General features: G+C 43.2%; 1 protein-coding gene across 2 annotated transcripts in view; it reads right to left on the minus strand.

Annotated features, from left to right (window-relative positions):
- Positions 1–12376: 12376 nt before the first annotated feature.
- The window catches only part of LRRC8B (leucine rich repeat containing 8 VRAC subunit B), an 80578-nt gene continuing 75355 nt past the window's right edge, over positions 12377–17599 (minus strand). For both annotated transcript variants that reach the window (XM_045847061.1, XM_045847063.1), the window contains one exon: positions 12377–17099. In XM_045847061.1, coding sequence (XP_045703017.1) covers positions 16827–17099 — 273 coding nt within the window. In that variant the 3' untranslated portion in view covers positions 12377–16826. The remainder of the gene's footprint in view (positions 17100–17599) is intronic.

The raw sequence follows: 17599 nt of genomic DNA on the forward strand, positions 1-17599 counted from the left end.
CACAGGACTAGAATCTTTTCTTCTGGCTGTTCATAGCCAGTGGTTTGCAGGTCCAAGAGCCACAATTGCCCTTATCCATACATTCGAATGTCTTGGAGGCTCTATTAACCTTCAAGGCACTGGAGAACTCTTTCTAGAGTATTTAAATCAAAACCTTATTCCAACATCACCAAAGTTTTGAAGTAATTTTTGAATTTGTAACACATGCTTGTGATGCAACATTAAGAGAAAATACAAAGGGGATGAGGAAAAAAGAGTACACAGTTACCAGTTTTTTGTGCACACACCAGAGGTCCTCAGAATATCCAAGGGCTCTCCCTGTCTCTCCCCCTCTGCCGCTCACCCTCTCCAGCACTCATATGCACTTTCAAATGCTCAATTAGCAAGCATATTCAACAGACTTCTATTGTTTTTACTGAAATACGCCAAAGTCCCTAGTGTCTGTAAAGACTTCAAACAAGAGTTTCAGCTTAGGAATATTGATTGAAGTTTCCCCAAGGACACTTTCACAGACTCATAGCTATTGACTCTATTAGCGATCATCTCATCAAAAGCCCCAGGGAGGTGTCAATAATCAGGTATAATGAGCAAGAAATGGTACGAAGAAGCTTAAGGAAAAGAAGGTGAAGCTGATGAGGTGAAGCTGACTGGGTGTCAGATATGACTCTTAAATTTTTTAACGTACTGTCTTATTTAATTTTCCCAGCCACTCTGGGAGATGGTTATTATCCTTTCCCATTGTGCAGACAAGAAAACTGAGGTACAGAAAGATTAAGTGACTTGCCAGAGGTAACACAGCCAGAAGGCTGAGGAGGCACGATTAAACTTAGGTCTGGCTGATACCAGAGTCCCAAACCCAACACCCGAGGAGGAAGGCAGAGGGGATCTGGTACCCAGGAAGGTGAAGGGTAGCTGAATTGCCAGTTTTTTAGATGCTCTAGGAAAGGGGGGAAAGGAGAATCTGAAAAACTAACAATGAAAACATTAAAAACATCACTGTCTAGGCAAAGACCATAGTTAGCAACCCTTCTCTGTCCCAGTACCTCTTCAGAGGTATGGACCACTGCCCAGGCCACATTTTAAGTGTCCACAGAGGTCAATCTAAGACAAGCACAAAGAGATGTTAGTTTTTTTGTTGGGGAAGGCAGGCGCTTTATCCCTGTGCTGCCTGAGATTCCCCAGAATCTTTACTTCTCTGCCTCAGTGGGAATCAGTTATAATCATTTGAGCAGACAAGATTTTTGTCAATAAAAAATTCTAGATAAAAAGATTAGGTTCATTGCTGGTGGTGTTACTGTCTCCGTCAGTGCAGGCAGCTCTAACAGAATACCACAGACAGGGTGGTGTAAACAACAAACATTTATTTCCCACAGTCCCAGAGGCCCAAGTCCAGGATCTAGGCTTTGTCTCATTTCACAGGAGCTCCACTCTTGTGACCTCATCTAAACCTAGTCACCTCCCAAAGCCCCAGCTCCTAATAACATTAGGGTTTAGGGATTCAACATGTGCATTTTGGAGGGACATTCGGTCCATCATACTGACAACAACAAAGTGCATGCGTACCGGGCTTAGCAGTTGGCACAGTTCACAGAAACCACTCCATTTGCACCTCAGGGTTGTTACTGGCAAGTTAGCTATTTTAATTTTCCCTATTTTACCGACGAGGAAGCTGAGTTGAGAAGGATCCAGTGATTTCCCCAAGGTCACACAACTAGTAAGTGGCAGGGGTGGGATGCAAATTCTGGTTCTCTGATTCTAAATCCGTGTGCTTTCAGCTGCATCAGGAGTTAGGCCATTCTGCCTCTGATAGTACCAAGGGCACTACCAAAGCAGGAAGAACAACAGATGTTTATTTAGTGCTTTAGAGCATGCCAGTCTCTTTGAAAACATCTTCTGGTGTAGGTACTATTTCTCTCCGTTTTACATCTCTGAGAGAACCTAAAATTATCAGGGTGAAGTCGCTTTCCAAGATCACACAGCTAGTGTATGACAGAACGAGTGTTTGAACCAGGTCTAGCTGAAGGAGAGACAATGTTCTTAATGAGCACTGCTCTACTGGCCTTTCAAATCCTCTCTGAAAAGCCAGTTGTAAGATGAGAGAGTTTTGTTAGACATATTTTTTTGAGGTTGTAGTCAGAAATACATTTTTTTTGCCCTTTAAAAGCATTAGTATCCTACTATGTACTCTATTGCAAGTCCTATTTTTTAGGCATGTGGATGGAAGACAGATGTTTCTTTATGCTCTGAAAGGTCTACTCTATGTAGCTGACTGTAATGAGATTGTATCTTGTTCTGAATGTTGCAGATAAATGGCAACAGACCGATCATTCCGAATAAAAGCTGAATCAAAGCAGTTACCACATAGAGTCGATGAGAACAACAGGATGTTACTCAGTGGTTTGAGTGGGAACTTTTCATCTCAGACTTCATTCTGAGCCACACAAACATTTTCAGAGAGGTGTCCTACCCTAAAATTCAGCCTGAAGTCAGAGAATTGCATGATTGAGACGGATGTGGGGGCGGGGGCACCGGTTTGGGTAGTGCAGTGCTGAACTTTGTTTCAGCGTGATGCAGAATAGAGGCCCTCGGGCCGTGGAGAGGCTGCTTTGACTAAGCGTGACTGTTCAGATAAACAGACACTTGCTGTGAGTTCAGCAGTTATACTTCAGTGCCCGAGCATATTTTAAATACCCATTTGGGAAGAAGGCAGAGAACTCCAAGATAGCGTTTCACAGCCATTTTTGTGATTTGGAGTCAGGATTGCGACCCGTGAAAAAGTTTTTAGGGTCAGTGCACAAGTGCACTTAGTTTTGACTGAGCTGATTTCCAGATCAGGAAGTCCTTTGGTGTTCTGCAGAGAACCGTAGCCTTGCAGGGCCTGAAATTGATCTTACAGTCACCTAGCTCACCGCTCCTCATTTTACTGAAGAGGAAACTGAGAAGGACCCCAGAAGGGTTAGTGCCATTCTGGGGTCCACCTTAGCACAGCCGGGAGAGCACTCCCTGAAGACCTAAGGGGCCCTAGTTCAATGTGGTGTTTACAGATTTGGCTGAGTTTTCATGTAGTATCTAAGAACACAAACTCTGAAATCAGATCTGGATTCTAAACCCAATTTCTTTGTTTACTAGCTGTGTGTTGTTTTGATAAAACATTTAACTTCCTAATGCTTCAGTTTTCTCATCTATAGAATGGGCACAACATTTTCATCCTTTAACCTCATCACACCCATTAAACCCTCATGTAATGTACCCAAATTCTACTTCTTTATGCTGTTTCCTTGCACACAAACCTCTAATGACTTCTCATTGTTTTAACAGTCTGTTCACAAAAGTTCCCACTAGTCATTTCTGGCCCATATACTTGCCCTAGGCGTCTGGCTGACCGCTAGGCTCAGGGCAGTGGGTCAATGCCTGGCTTCCTGCTTTCCACTCATTCTGTACCTGTGATGTGCTAAGCACCATGCCAGCTGAAGGGGATTAAAAAGATGATTTTTTTTTTTGCCATCAGTTTAGTGAGAAAGAAATTTGTAAATAATCTTACCACATTGTTGTAAGGGTTAGGAATGAAAGCACTTAACTTCAACTAGGGGGATGGTAGGTGGTCAGACATGGTGTTAGAGATAAATGTTTCATCTTAGTCTTGAAGAATAAATGGAGGTTTGACAGATAAATAGATGAATGGATGAATGGATGGATAGATAGACAGATAGATGATAGATAGATCTATCTTCCGTATTTATATGGAAGGAAGGGACTTATGACTGAGAGAGCAGTGGGACAAAGGCATGGAAGTCTGGGAAGGCGGGCACCTGTGCACTTCATCTGGGGGTGCAGTTCCGTGTGGTGGGCCTGCAGGAATGCATGTGGGAGGGAAGGCCAGTGCTGCTCAGAGGATGTGGACTCTGGCCAACAGAAAACCACTGGAGTCAGGTCACAGTGCTGTTTTGTTAAATCACACAGAAACAAAACAGCAAGAATATTTAACATTTCCAGTGAGTCACATGTAATTAATTAACTGTCTGCTGGGGTCTCTTTCTCAACAAACTAAGGTACCTCGAGTCTGGGGGCATCTTTTATACGGGGTGGCTGAGTGAAAAGTCAGCATGGTTGTATTTCTGGCGCTGACATCATCCCAATTAGGTGGCATTGGATTTCATTTTTTCAGGCTTCTTCTATTACAGTTACAAGAGACAACACCTTTTCCTTTAAATCATGCTTCCTGGCTGTGGGAGAATAGACAAGGGTGTGGCTGTGGTATATGGCTCAAAGGACTCTTCCTGTCCTGTTTGCCGCAGTGCCCTGATGGTGATGGATGAACGCTTATCAACAGTGGGGAACGCAACACGGCGTCCTTTGTACCTGATTGCGTCCAAGGAGATGTGGGGCTGCCCAGGGCGTGGCCTGTTTTTCCAGTCATCTCTTAGCTGTCTCTCCTGTTCACATTAGGAGAGAGAAAAGAGGAAGGAAATAAAGGGCCCATGTGCCCCTGACGGGCCGGGTTCCCTTTTTTCTGGTCCAGTATACTTTTCTCATCCGGAGGGGAACATCTCCTTCACATGTCAGCCAGTTGGATGGTCAGATATTTATGGAGAATCTCAAAGCCAGGTGTCAATACTTCAGGTAGACAAGTCTCCTGTCCACACCAGGATTACAATCTAGTCAGGAACACAGACATTAAACAGGTAGTAATTACCAAAGTGATGAATAACTCAAAGTAGATAACACACAACAGAGGAACCTAAATGTGGACTGGTCAGGGAGGCGAGACCCTGAGGAAGTGACATTTAACCTGAGAACTGCATGAATGGGAATTCGCTAAGCAAAAGGAGCAAGGAAGAGTCCTCCAGGCAGAGAGAAATCCATGTGCCAAGATTGAGGTGGGAAAGGGCATGTTTTAAAAAGATTTTCTACCATCTTTGGAGGAAAACTCATTAGAGCTAACACGGAGTGAGTACCCAGCAGGGTCAGGCAAGATGCCATGAATTTCACATAATCTCATGGATCCCTCAAAGCCCCTGTGAGGTTTGTTTCCATGAGACCAGGGTCCTGTTTGTCTTGCTCCCATTAGTTCCACTGTATCTTCAATACCTAAGGCAGCACCTGTGTAGGAGCAGGCACTCAACATTTGTAGAACAGAGTTTACATTTTACTGAAGAGGAGACTGAGGCTCAGAGAGTTGAGGTTACTCAGATGCTACTGCTGGAGATAGGACTCCAACCCAGGGTGAAGCCGAGTACCTTCCTGGCAACCAAGCTTGCAGTCTGGCTCTGTCTAGGACAACGTTTTTGTTTTCTGTTCTAGACAGCAGAGCCTGGACTGGTCCTGAGCTGGGCACCAGAACACAGAGTTGGTGCACATCACACAGCTCCAGGACAGCCCACTGTGGGTGTGCAGTTGGCCTTTGGAGCGGGCACCCAGTTGGGGCTGTACCCTAAATGCAGGAAGGAGCTGACATCCCCCAGTGCACCCAAGCCTGGAGGTGCATCTCTCCAACTGGGAGCCTGTTAGCTGGCTAGACAGTGGCCCAGGTCAGAGTCTGGACTGCAGGTCAGTGGTGATGGATCAGCCTCAGATTTCAAGCTTTGGTGTTAAAGCTCAGGAGGGCTGAGTACTTCACAGGTCACCTCTTTACCTGTGTAACCTCAGGACATTTCTCCCCCTGGGAGCTGTAACCTGAGCATGATGAAGGCTCCCCTGGGAATGCTCCTCTCTGCCCTGCCCTACATAGCTCCTCCTCACTGTACTCCCAGGCCTCCTGATGCCAGTGTACCTCAGAACAGGCCTTAAACTCATTCCATCCTCCTTCGCTTGCGTGCATGCTTTAGGTTCTTTTTAATTTAATTTAATTTATTTATTTTTAGAGAGGGAAGGGAGGGAGAGAGAGAGAGAAACATCAATGTGCGGTTGCTGGGGGCCGTGGGCCTGCAACCCAGGCATGTGCCCTGACTGGGATGCTTTAGGTTCTTTAGTGAAGAAAAGTCCTGTTTACATGTCATGCAAGTGAGTCATTTCAAAAACTAAAAAGTAAATGTATGACATGCTCAAGCTCTTTAGAAAATTGCTCCACATTAACCCTAATCAACACTTCCCACTCACTGAGCATTTCATGTGGATCAGAATATTGGAGGTGGAAGGCACCCTAGGGAGTGTCTAGGCTCTCATGAGGCTCAGGTAGGCTGGGGCCCTGAGCACGCAGATCGACACAGATCCTATTAGAAATGGCAGAGTCACAAGGACCCCATATTCCCTCCCACCTGTGAGCTGGGGCCTCTGGCACCCTCAACACTGCCGATTCCCTGAGCTGTAGCTCCCTCCGAGAAGTGGGTGTATTTTCTCCTGCAAGCCCCTCTAGGCCTGGGCTCAGCTGGGGCCTCTGCTGATTATCTAAAGCAGCACCCAAGCCATCTGGCTCATTTCCATCTTCACCCCTGCTCCAAAAATAAATAAATAAATAAATAAATAAAGCTCTGGGGGCACTTTTTTCTAAGCTGGAGGAATTGGACACACCACCAGAAAACATAAAAGCGAAGGCCAATTTCTTTCATTTTCTAGTTTAAAAGAATATAAAAAGCAGCTACTGTGACTGTGCAAAGTCACTTGGTAAGTCATCTTCCCTTCTTAGCAGAGTTCAGTGGGGGTGGGAGTGGGAGGACATTTGAGAACTACAGTCCCACTGTGTGAATGGGCCTTGGAGACGACTAATCAGGGTGACTCACAGTGGGCCTGACATGCCACTTGCCTTGAAGGGCCAGCATTTTGAAGCATCCAAGGAAAAATGTCAAGTGAACCAGTGCTTCAAAAAGGGGGTTCTCAGAACTTGGGGTGAGGCTTTCTCTGTGCTTAGCAGTGCGTTCAGCCAACAGGCAGAGCCAGGGAGGTGCGTGACATGAATTCGATAAAGGCAGCACAGCCTGCCCCTCCTCCTCCTCTGCAAACATCTATATCAGCAGAACAAATTTAGAATGAATTTAGCCTGAACTGGGATTGGTAGACATTTTTGAAGTCTAAACTGTCTGCCAGCATTTTCTTATAATAAATTCGGACTCTCAGGGAACTAACTGCGAGCCTCCTCTTCACCTTAAAACAAAAACCAAAATGTTAATGACTCTCTTTAACAGGATGGGGTCTCCATCCAACATCCAAGGTAGGGTCCGAAATGCTGAACAGCTCTCCATGCTTCTAAAGAGAGCAACTGTGCTCATAGTTTAGGTTAGGGCATTAAAATAAATACAAACTGTGTATTTTCAAAAATAACCACAAAGTTTAAAAGTACATTGGTCCCTTGGATAAAACTGTGATTTATTTATACTAAATGGTGTGTGAAACTGTTTGTGTATACGTGTGTGTCTGCATGTATACTGATCCTTTCTTAGATTAGTTGGAGTCTGCACATTATAAAGGACAGATTCATGGATTAGATGTCAGAATCCTAGGCTGGGATTACAGCCCAGTCCCCACCTTGCCATGTGATCTCGGCAGTGTGCATGACCCAAAAAGCAGAGATTTGGTGTTACGGTCTCCAGTTCAAAACCTGGCTCTGCCATATACTAGCTGTCTCCTCCACTGTGTAACCCAGTGTGTCATTTAACCCGCCTGGACCTATTTCTTTTTCTGTTACATAGAGATCATGACTACCTTGATATGTTTTAAGCATTAGTGATATTTTTAGAGTGTATGGCAGATGTTTTAGTAGTTCTCAAAAATGATAACTCTTGAAGATGGCTCTCTCAGAGCCTAACTTTCTTAAAAGTGAGGTGAGGACAGGAGCCTGCAGTGCTTTGAACCCAGCAATGGTGAGTGCACAGGTAGGAGTTATTATCAGGAACACAGTGGGTAAGAGAGGGCACAGGTCCCGGAGGCGGGGAGGGGTCCTGGCTCTTCTACCAGCCTGGGTTACAGGCAGAGGAGCTGTGCTCTGAGAGCCGGCTCAGATGGCGAAAGGAGCCCTCCACAGGGGGGTGTGCAGACTTGGGTGCCATCTCTCTCCCATGTGGGTTTGCCATCATGAACAAACTACTTAAGCTTCCCCCTTCCAAAAAGTCCATGCTTCCTTCTGATTGGAACGTTCTGCAGTTCTAGAATGACATTAGAGGGTGAGGGAGGAACGGAAAAGGATAGGGAGTGGCCCACTGTCTGCAGAGAAGACAGACAAGGATAGCTGCAGATCAGGAGGGAGCCCGGGCTTAAAGCGGACGGGAAGAGACCAGTGAGCTGAGGACGAGGTGCTGATGTGTTGTTCCCCTGGCCCTCTGCAGACATGAACTCTGCAGACCTGTGGGCTGAATACAGTTCCTCTTCTGAACAGTCATGAGGCCTTGGGAAAGTTAAAAACTTTTAAATTTCTGTAAAATGAGAATGGGAAACCAAATGAAGTTGTTGGGTGGGCTGCAATAGCACCCGTGAAGAACCTGGTGGAGCACCTGGCATCCCGTAGCAGGCGCTAAATCGCATTACTGTGGTATTCCACCACGTTATTTTCCCTGGGGCAGGGGCGTCAAACTCATTTTCATGGGGGGCCGCATCATCCTCGAGGTTGCCTTCAAAGGGCCGAATGTAATTTTAGGATTTTAGGACTGTGTAAATGTAACTGCTCCTTAACTGTTAAGTGAGAGCTCAGCACTGCCGCCAGGTAGACAACAAGGTGTCGGGCCAGACAAAATGAGGTTGGGGGGGGATTCAGACCATGGGCCTTGTGTTTGCCACCTGTGCCCTAGGGTGACAGACGCCCGCTGAAGGAGCAGCAATCAGGAGTGGTTAGATTTTTCATCTCTTCTCAGTTTGAAGCTGATAACGAGGTTCTTTCTGCCTGGGTAACGCAAGTCCAGAAAACTTTCCTCAGGCCTCTTAATGGAGACAATTAATTCTTTTTCCCTTGGTTAGTTCTTCAGCCTTTCCCTTCCCACAGAGCAACTGCCTGAGACTGGCTCGGTCTTATGAAAATGATGACAGAACTGCTCTTCCCCCCCCACAATGATCTGAGAAGCTTCTTTATGAAGTGACCATAGGCACAATACACAAGGATGCAAATCCAAACCCAGTTCAGGGGAAGCCTAGACAGGAACTCCCTTCACACAGGTGGCATCCAGGACCCCGTGTTTAAACATTTGCCAGGGTACTGATTTACAAGCAACACCAAACGTCATTGGAATAATTGAAAAAAAAAAAAGGGACCTGTTAACTCAGGTTTCCATATGCAATTTCTTAGGTTGCCAGCCCAAGGAATGCAAATTGGTCCTCCTCCCAGTCAGCACATTGAGTAAGTCTTTTATTTGAAACCGTGACAAGAAACCACCTTGTAGGAAGGAAGAATCTTGGTAACTGAAAGCCATTTATTTTGGTGAAGAAAACTAAAATATTACCCTTGGTATGATGGGTATTTAATACTCTCAAAGATGAGATTTAGTAATGGGAGAGGATATGTGAGCTTGGAGTATGTGGTTAAGGCAGCAATAAACAGCTGAGAGAGAGGGAGAGGGAGAGGGAGAGAGGTTGGAGTGAGCAGGGAGTGAGATCTGGGAAGGCAAAGGGTGGGGGCCAGAGAGTGGGTGCTCTGAGGGGGAAAGGAGGGGACTCCCAGTAGCTGACAGGCCTGCTCACAATACCTGGGAGAAGACTTGCCTGTCGCGTGTTTGACAGGAGTGCTATGGGCCGCGAGAACCCTGTTCGCCCTCCGGCCCCCATTCGTCTCTCTGCTCAATCATATCTAAGCCCTATTTCACTCTTGTGACTGTTGTTTTTGGAGAAGTGGATAATCAGACAGCTGATAGAAAATTCATTATTTTCAGTAACAGAAAACCGGTTCCCCAGTCTCTACCAAATGCATATTAAATAAATATTCAAAGAGTGGTTTTCAAGGGTGCTAAATACTTCCTTCCCCCTTCTGGTCCGGCCCAATGCCAGGCTCTGCAGGGGGCTTTCTAAGTGCATCTCATTTGAGATCGAGTCACTGGGATTACGTGAGGGCCATGGAACTCTCAAAATCTTCCCTAAGGGGCAACATTTGATAAAGGCAAGGCCAGGCAAAACTGAACGAAAGGGGAAGGAACCGAAGCTGGCAAGCTTCTATGTGGTTTGTTCTCTCTCAGCGGCAGAGGGAGGTAGAGAGTAAAAAATAACGTGTTGAGATCTACGCCAACAAATAGGCCTGTGTAAAAAGTCAAACAAACTTCAGGTGTTGATTGTAAGAAATCATTTGCAATGCTTCTTGGTGACACAGGTGGTTCTACAGAATTGTTGGTATTTAGGAGGCAGGACTTCTATCTGTAGTCTAGAGGAGGATGAGATAATACGAGGTGAAGAGAGATTTGTATTTTGAAAGAAGACTATGCATGATGAAAATGACATCTTTTTTGATCCCTTTTTGGCATACACATATATACTCTTCTGTAAACAAGGGGCTTGAATTCAAGGTCTAACTTTGCACCTTTGGATGAACTGCTTCGCTCCAGACTGAGAGAAAAGAGGGACAGAGTCCACGAGCTGGGATTTCAGAGAATCCAGGGAAGAAGTGGGCAGAAACTGAGCAACAGCTGGTGCCCCAGAGAACCAAACTGTGCCCACCACAAAGCCACCGTCTCCCACTGGCAGCCCTTTCACCGCGTTTGCGATGAGCCATTACTGCTGTGCTCATGGGAGTGTCACTGCCCTGTCTACTATTAGCACAGGGTCCTGGTGTCCCCAAACACGTAGCGGTCCCAGAATGGCTGCTAATGTCTTGAGTTTGGCACAGGCTCTATTTCCTCAATGTATTTCCCATTCCAAGGCACTAAGAGGTGGAGGATACATTCTCGATGTACTGCATGTCCAGGGAAAAATATGACCATCTGGTTTCAGCAGTTAACTTCCTTCATTGTCTGGCTCAGTATATATAAAGCTCTGTCCTCTAGCAGAGAAAAGATCTGAGTATTAGCTTTCTAATGTGTTCCTGAAACTGTGTGTGTATGTGCGTGCATGAGATGAGATGGATCTATGCAAAACATCAAATTGTAATGGGGTGTAGGCTGGGAGGCCCCAGGTTCCCCCAAAGGAGGGATTTGTAATGGGGTCCAGAATTTAGGGTGTCTGGGATTATAGGGTATCCGCCCCACAAGTCTGTCTGGGGGATGGGATGCAGGGCCACTGAGAGTTATTTCGTATATTAATAATAGCAGCCTAGTTTCATAGCCAGATGAAAAATGGTTATTTTGCATATCAACAGCAGGCTACCTAGGGAGATGGGAATGACTTTGACGCACACTGCAGCTGGGAGGCAGCCCCCTGGTTACAGCACCTGCATGTGAGCTTGGAGATGGTTCCCTCCAAGCCACGGGGCCACGCCTGCCCGGACTAACTATGGCATCCAAGAAACGCTGCAACTGGGGAGTGCTGGCAGGTGTAGTCGATTGTGGGAGGAGTCAGAAATGGGGTTACAGAGGTTATAGGCTGGGATTTAAACTAAAGGCGGGTGCCACTACGAAGGGGAGACAATGCAAGACTAGATGGGAAGGACAATGCGAGACCCTGTGGGAAGGAAAGGAGTGAAAGGACTCTTGCTGGTGGGCCATAAGGAGGTGCCACGTGATGTTGGACTAAGAACTGGAGATCGCTGGGTTGACACAGCTGATGGTGCTGGGGATCTCGGGAGACCTGCCCAGCTGAGCACAGATTACTGGGAGGATCCTGGAGTCTAGCGGAGCTACGGACTCTTCTTTCTTTTCCTGAGATACGGTACCCCTGACCAGCCTAGTTTAGCAAGGGAAGGCAGGACAGTTTGTGTTTGTGAGTGTTTTAAAGGGACTTTGAGATTTCACGGTGACATTCTGCCATTACTCTAAACCTGTATAACTTTTGAATAAATAGTTCCTTTCCTTTTTACCAACCTCTGGCATTGAGAGCCACAGTTCCTACCTGGCAGTGGGCTGGATGAACCTAGTACAGAAAGACCCCGGGGGGAGGGGGCTTGTTTTGGTAACAGTGTCATGGCTCTCCCCCCACAGGTTCCATTTGGTAACAAATTATTTTACCCAGTAAGTCAACTTTTTATCTTGCAGTACAGTACTTTCTATTTACCTGGAGGTGAGAAGAGAGGCAGAGAGAGGAGTTGGTTTGTGATCATCAGACTCCAAAGATGAACTGATTAGGAGAGTTATAGCTTTTACCTGTCCTTGCCCCTCAGCATATGCTAGGATCAGTGCAGCTCCTTTTAGGGGCTTTCTACTTTGTGACTATTGTAGCTTATTTTGAAAACTCCTGTTACTGTTATATGAGATTCACGTGTAAACCCGAAATCTATCATTTGGTGAACAAGGTAACTAGCTAGTCACACAGGCAAGTGTGGGAGGAGGGGCATCACTCCTGGTGCACACAGGTAAAAAACAGTACAGTCAACTTCTTCCAACATTTAATGTTTTTTATTTGCCATTTATTATAAAAATTGAATTTTTATTTTACACAAAACATACTTTAAAAACAGTAAAGTTTACCAAAACTAATGAATCTCAGGCAAAGGGATTTACCACCAAAATGCAGATTTACATGGTAAACCTGAGGGCCAAAAACATTCAACTCATCACAAAATAATACATTTTCTAATAATTTGTTACCAAAAGCAAAAGCTGATTATGTAGATTTCAAAATATGTGACATAGATAAAATAAGCTAACAAGAAAGTCTTTCTACTTAAGATTGGCCCATTATTTCACTGAGAGTGAAACATCTGAAGATTAAAAAATATTTAAACATAAATATTTAGTATTATACACAACACATATATGCACAGACACATCCATTCTAATTCTATGCCCCTTTGTATTTTTTAAATTGCACCATCTCTGTTAGAGATAATATATAACATGCAGGAGGCATTCATAATTGTTTTTTTCAGCAGTACTGTATTATTATACAAGTCAAATGCAAAACTTAAATATGAATTAAATTCAACTGGAAGCCATTTCAACTCAGTACTTCGGCTTATATTTTCCATGTTAATGCTTTAGTGTTGATGAAATTGTGTAAAAATATGTTTGAGAGAATGTAGTCCATTACCTAAAGTACTTAGTAGGTAGCTCCCAGAGGATATGGAAGCGATGGACCAGAAACAGAAAGCAGTTAAATAGGACTACAGTTTTTCCATTGCTTCAGCTTTCACATCCGGCTGAAATGGGAAATAATTATATTCAGGGTATTTTGCAACAGTTTCATGTATACAATGTTTTCATAATTCAAACCAGGATACAAAATAACTCCTGCCCTCTCCCACCAGCCTTCTTCTTGTTTCCAGGAAAAAAAAAACACAACAAAAAACCCCAACCAGATTCTTATGCAATATGCAGTTCCTGAAAATGGACTTAAAGTTATATTCTCATGCTTCTGGGGGATGTTGGATCAGCTCTAAATACTCAGGGATGGGTAAAGTAGAACTACTCAATTAGGCATAATTATAGGCTCTGGCTTTCCCCCAAGTAAACACATGCTCAAGTATCACTGCAAGTTCTCTAGCACAAGTATATTCTGTTACTGCACAAGCACTGATCAAATTTAAGGAGGTGGGTGAGTGGAGAGAGATAACAAAATGCCCTGTGTGGATAGGACAATGGTAAGAAAACAAAGACGGAAAGAGTATTTTATTAAAAATACAAGGAAATAAGCTATAAATCCACAGAATTGTTTATTTTAATAGTTTCTGAACCCATGGATATTATGCAGTGTTTTAATTAAACATACAAAATTTGAATCATGAAACACTTGAAAAACAAATACAAATATTTTCACTGTCTAACAATGTTGTGCAGGTAACTTGCTGCAGCTCCACGCAGCACACGCCTGAACCATGTATGCCACGGAGCTGAGATTCTGAGGGTCTCTGTTCACCCTGTTTCACACAAAGGTTTGTTATGTGACTGTGAAATATGCTGAAGTCTGAAGGGAAAAAAACAAGACAGGATGAAGAATGAAAACACAGTGTCTACGTACCACAGAGAATGTACTCTGATGTAGGTTAGGGAAAGAACACTACCTTACCAGAAATGCTCCAAACTGCTTAGGTTCTCAGACTAAGGCTGGGCGTTCAGTTTTCTTTTAAATATAACCAAGGGAATAGAACATTACATAATTACAAGTAATGAATAAAAAGGAATATCTTATCATTAACCTCTCGCAACCTTGGGGAAAACACTAAACCCATCCAAAACTAATAAGCTACATTTTGCATACATAGGGGTGTGTGTGTGTGGTGTGCATTCACAGTCGTCTGTGTGTGCATCTACGTGTGCATGTAAACGAACCAATCCCACTGCTAGCGTAAGCCATCGACTTTGTTCTGAATAACATCCACATCTATCTAGTTTTGGAAAATGCACTGACATTGTTGGAAATCAAATACCAGCTAAATTTCACAAGTGAACAAACTTCATTTTTCTTCATTTAAAATCTTCTTAAAAGAACATGAACTTTTATAATATGTTATCTGCTCCTGCTCCAACAATGCAGTAAAGGTGGCATCAAACTCATACTCAGTGTCAAGTGGTGGTCTCAGAGTTCATTGCATCAGTGCCCTGTCATTTCAAAAGCTACCTAAAGACTGGTGTGTTAGACTGATATAAAAAATAAATCTAAAAACTATGGCATCAAGAACAGAACTTGCACTAGTTACTATATATACCCTTGTGTTTGGAGTGACACTTATAATACTCATTATTGATCCTGATAGTAACCTGTGTCCAGAAATTCAGAGAGGTGATAAGGGAGATTTTGCCAATGACTTTTGCACATGAACAAAACCAGTGACTAGCCATGGTGAAGTTCTAGTTTGTCAGGGAAATGGCAACAATCTAAAATTTGTTTTGAAAACTCATTCAGAAAAAATGAGGTGAACTTTTTCATTTGAATTACAGCTAATTATTTGTCCAAAAACATTTAAGTTCCAAGAACATTTAAATACCCCTCCATGTATCACAGTCACATCCAAAACTTAAGATAATCCTATCTAACAATGGACTGAACATACATCTATTGTGGAACATTCAAATGACCATCAACTCACATAACAACCCCCTCTGCGCCCCTGCCCTCAGATACAGTTTTCTGAAGTTCTAAAAGAAAGTTTCATCAGTTATGCCTGGGTCCCTGAGAACTTGAATGTTCTGACTAAAGGCAAGTTTTGGTAAAAATTACATTTTTACACCATTTCTTCTCATTTAGAATAAACAATAAGGTTTAGGCATCCTTTGGTGTTTTATATTTTTTTATAGCTCATATTATTCAAATTTCATCTGATACAAACAATTCTTTTCTCTGAGATTCAGTCCCGGGATGTGTGGCAGGTGAGTAAAGCTACATTTTGTTTAAACACTCACTTTCATCTTTTTGGAATGGGCAAAACCAAGAAAAACAGCACACATCACAATTCCTTTACCCACAGTGTTTTCCAGTTTTGTCTCAGGCGCTTAACAGATTGCTTCATAGTTACACCCAGAATCAGATGGCATCATTATGCCCAGACCCATTAGAGAAAAACACATTAAAAATGTACATTTCCCCAAAATGAGTCAGTTCATTTTCATTTTACAACATGCATGATAAAAGGCCAAACACAAAAGCTCTTTTATTAGAAAAGGAGCAAAATGTATTCCAGAAAAGTTAAACAAAGACATGAGATAAATTCCAGTTAAATAGATCTATTTCATTGTGAGCTTTAAGAACTCATCTTAAACTCTGAATAGAGGCTGTTTTTCATTATAATTGTATCTATAGATCACACAGATAGAGAAGTGAAGTTTTTGCTGTAACTCTTACTTAATTTCTACAAGGTATTTTGAAGTCAGTTTTGAAGGCCGAAATCTCTACCTCTCCCCTCCATCACAGTTTCTGAAGTAGTGAAGAATTGTACCCGTACGACAGCACAGCAACAGGGAAGAGAGAGGTAGACGATGTGGCCATCCTCTTATAAGGAAACCCCTCCATATTCTAGGGCCTGAAACACAGGCTTTTATGATCCAAAAGTAGCTAATCACAGAGTGCAAAAAAACATTATGAAGAATGTACACAAGTATGAGAATCATAAGCAGCCAAACCAAGAATATTCATAGTAAATTCTTAGAGAGATGCATGTGTTCTCTGTACCGTACAAAAACTATTCTTGCAGGTTTGGGATCCATGAGTGAACAATAAAAATATTTGTTTTACATTTAATATAAAAACATACCAGCAAATAAAAAAGGCTTTGATGCTCCACGAGAAGAAATTTCAGAGGACACATTAATCTTCAGGGTGTCCCAAGGGTGACAAGTCCTGCGCACCCTGCTCTCGTCCTATGCAAAGGCCAAAGAGGGCACTTTCCCAGGGCTTGTCACTGCTCAGAGAAAACCGGAGGGAGGAAGACTCACGCAAGCTGGGACAGGAAATAAGAAGCCAAGACGGAACTCGGCCAAGCACAAGGCACCCTGCCTAAAAATAACTAAAAACATAAATCGAAGACAGTGCTGAGTGTACATCAAGGAAATTTGTATGAGTTTATGGTCTAGGTGATAAATATCCAAACGAAGTCAGTTACAAGAGGTGTGCAAATAAGTAATGGGGACTGGGGAGGGAGAAGAAAGAATATCTAACCTTCAAAGTAATAACTGCAAAGTACAGATTCAATAACTTCATGTCCCCCATTCCACACTCAAAGTGTACTTCTTACAAATCAGTAAGTAAAAGATGCATTGTTCACAAAATTCAGTTCTGTGTTAACATTTTTACCTGCTTAATTCAGGACCAGACACTGAGTTGCTTTAATAACACATTTGGTTATAGTTAGTTGTAATTATTACCCATTTTTTTATCTTTATAAGTTAGGACATTTTAGGTCAGCATTTATCCAAGCACGACTGCAGCCGCTCAGCTACAGGGAGAGGAAGAGTGTTGAGCAAGTTCTCCTCGACAATCAGGCAGCTCCGCTTTAGGGACTGACACGCTTCCAGTTCAGGGGGAAGTGTTTCCAGGTAGTTATCAACGAGCTCCAGATGAGTGAGGTTTGACAGCTCGCCCACGTGAGGGGACAAACTCACCAGGCTATTTTTCCCCAAAAGTAAGCACTGCAGCTTTTTGCACTGAAACAGCCCATCTGGCAGCATCTCAATCTGGAAAGGGGGGAAAAAAAGAAGCCAGTAAAACTATTTTTGATGGCCTATTATGTAATACATTTACTTATTATGCACACCTCTACCTTTCCCCCAAAACAGTTCTTGAAGTTGACATGTAACAGTGATGACAAATTTGAAGTAGATGCAAGTACAAAGGAAAAGTAAGCACATCCATGGTGAAGTCAGAATTGAAACTATCATTAACTTCTAAATCCTTGTTATATAGAGGTGGGCTACAATTTAGCTCTAAACATTCTCATAAACAATGCTCAAAGAAAACCTAATCAGTTATATACTCATTTTCCCTAAGATAAAAAACAAACCAGTAACTCAGGAGAATCATAATTATTCTTGAGCCCTGGATCAGAAATAAATTGCTCCCAAGAGTCCTCACATAAAGAATTTACTGTCTTATGTAATGAACAACATCCTGAGATCAGATATGAGGCTATTTTCTTAGGGTTTCACAGTAGAGACCAAAAATGTCATTCTGTTAA

The sequence above is a fragment of the Phyllostomus hastatus genome, unplaced genomic scaffold, assembly GCF_019186645.2.
Source record: "Phyllostomus hastatus isolate PE091 unplaced genomic scaffold, TTU_PhHast_1.1 phas_contig_524, whole genome shotgun sequence".
NCBI lineage: Eukaryota > Metazoa > Chordata > Mammalia > Chiroptera > Phyllostomidae > Phyllostomus > Phyllostomus hastatus.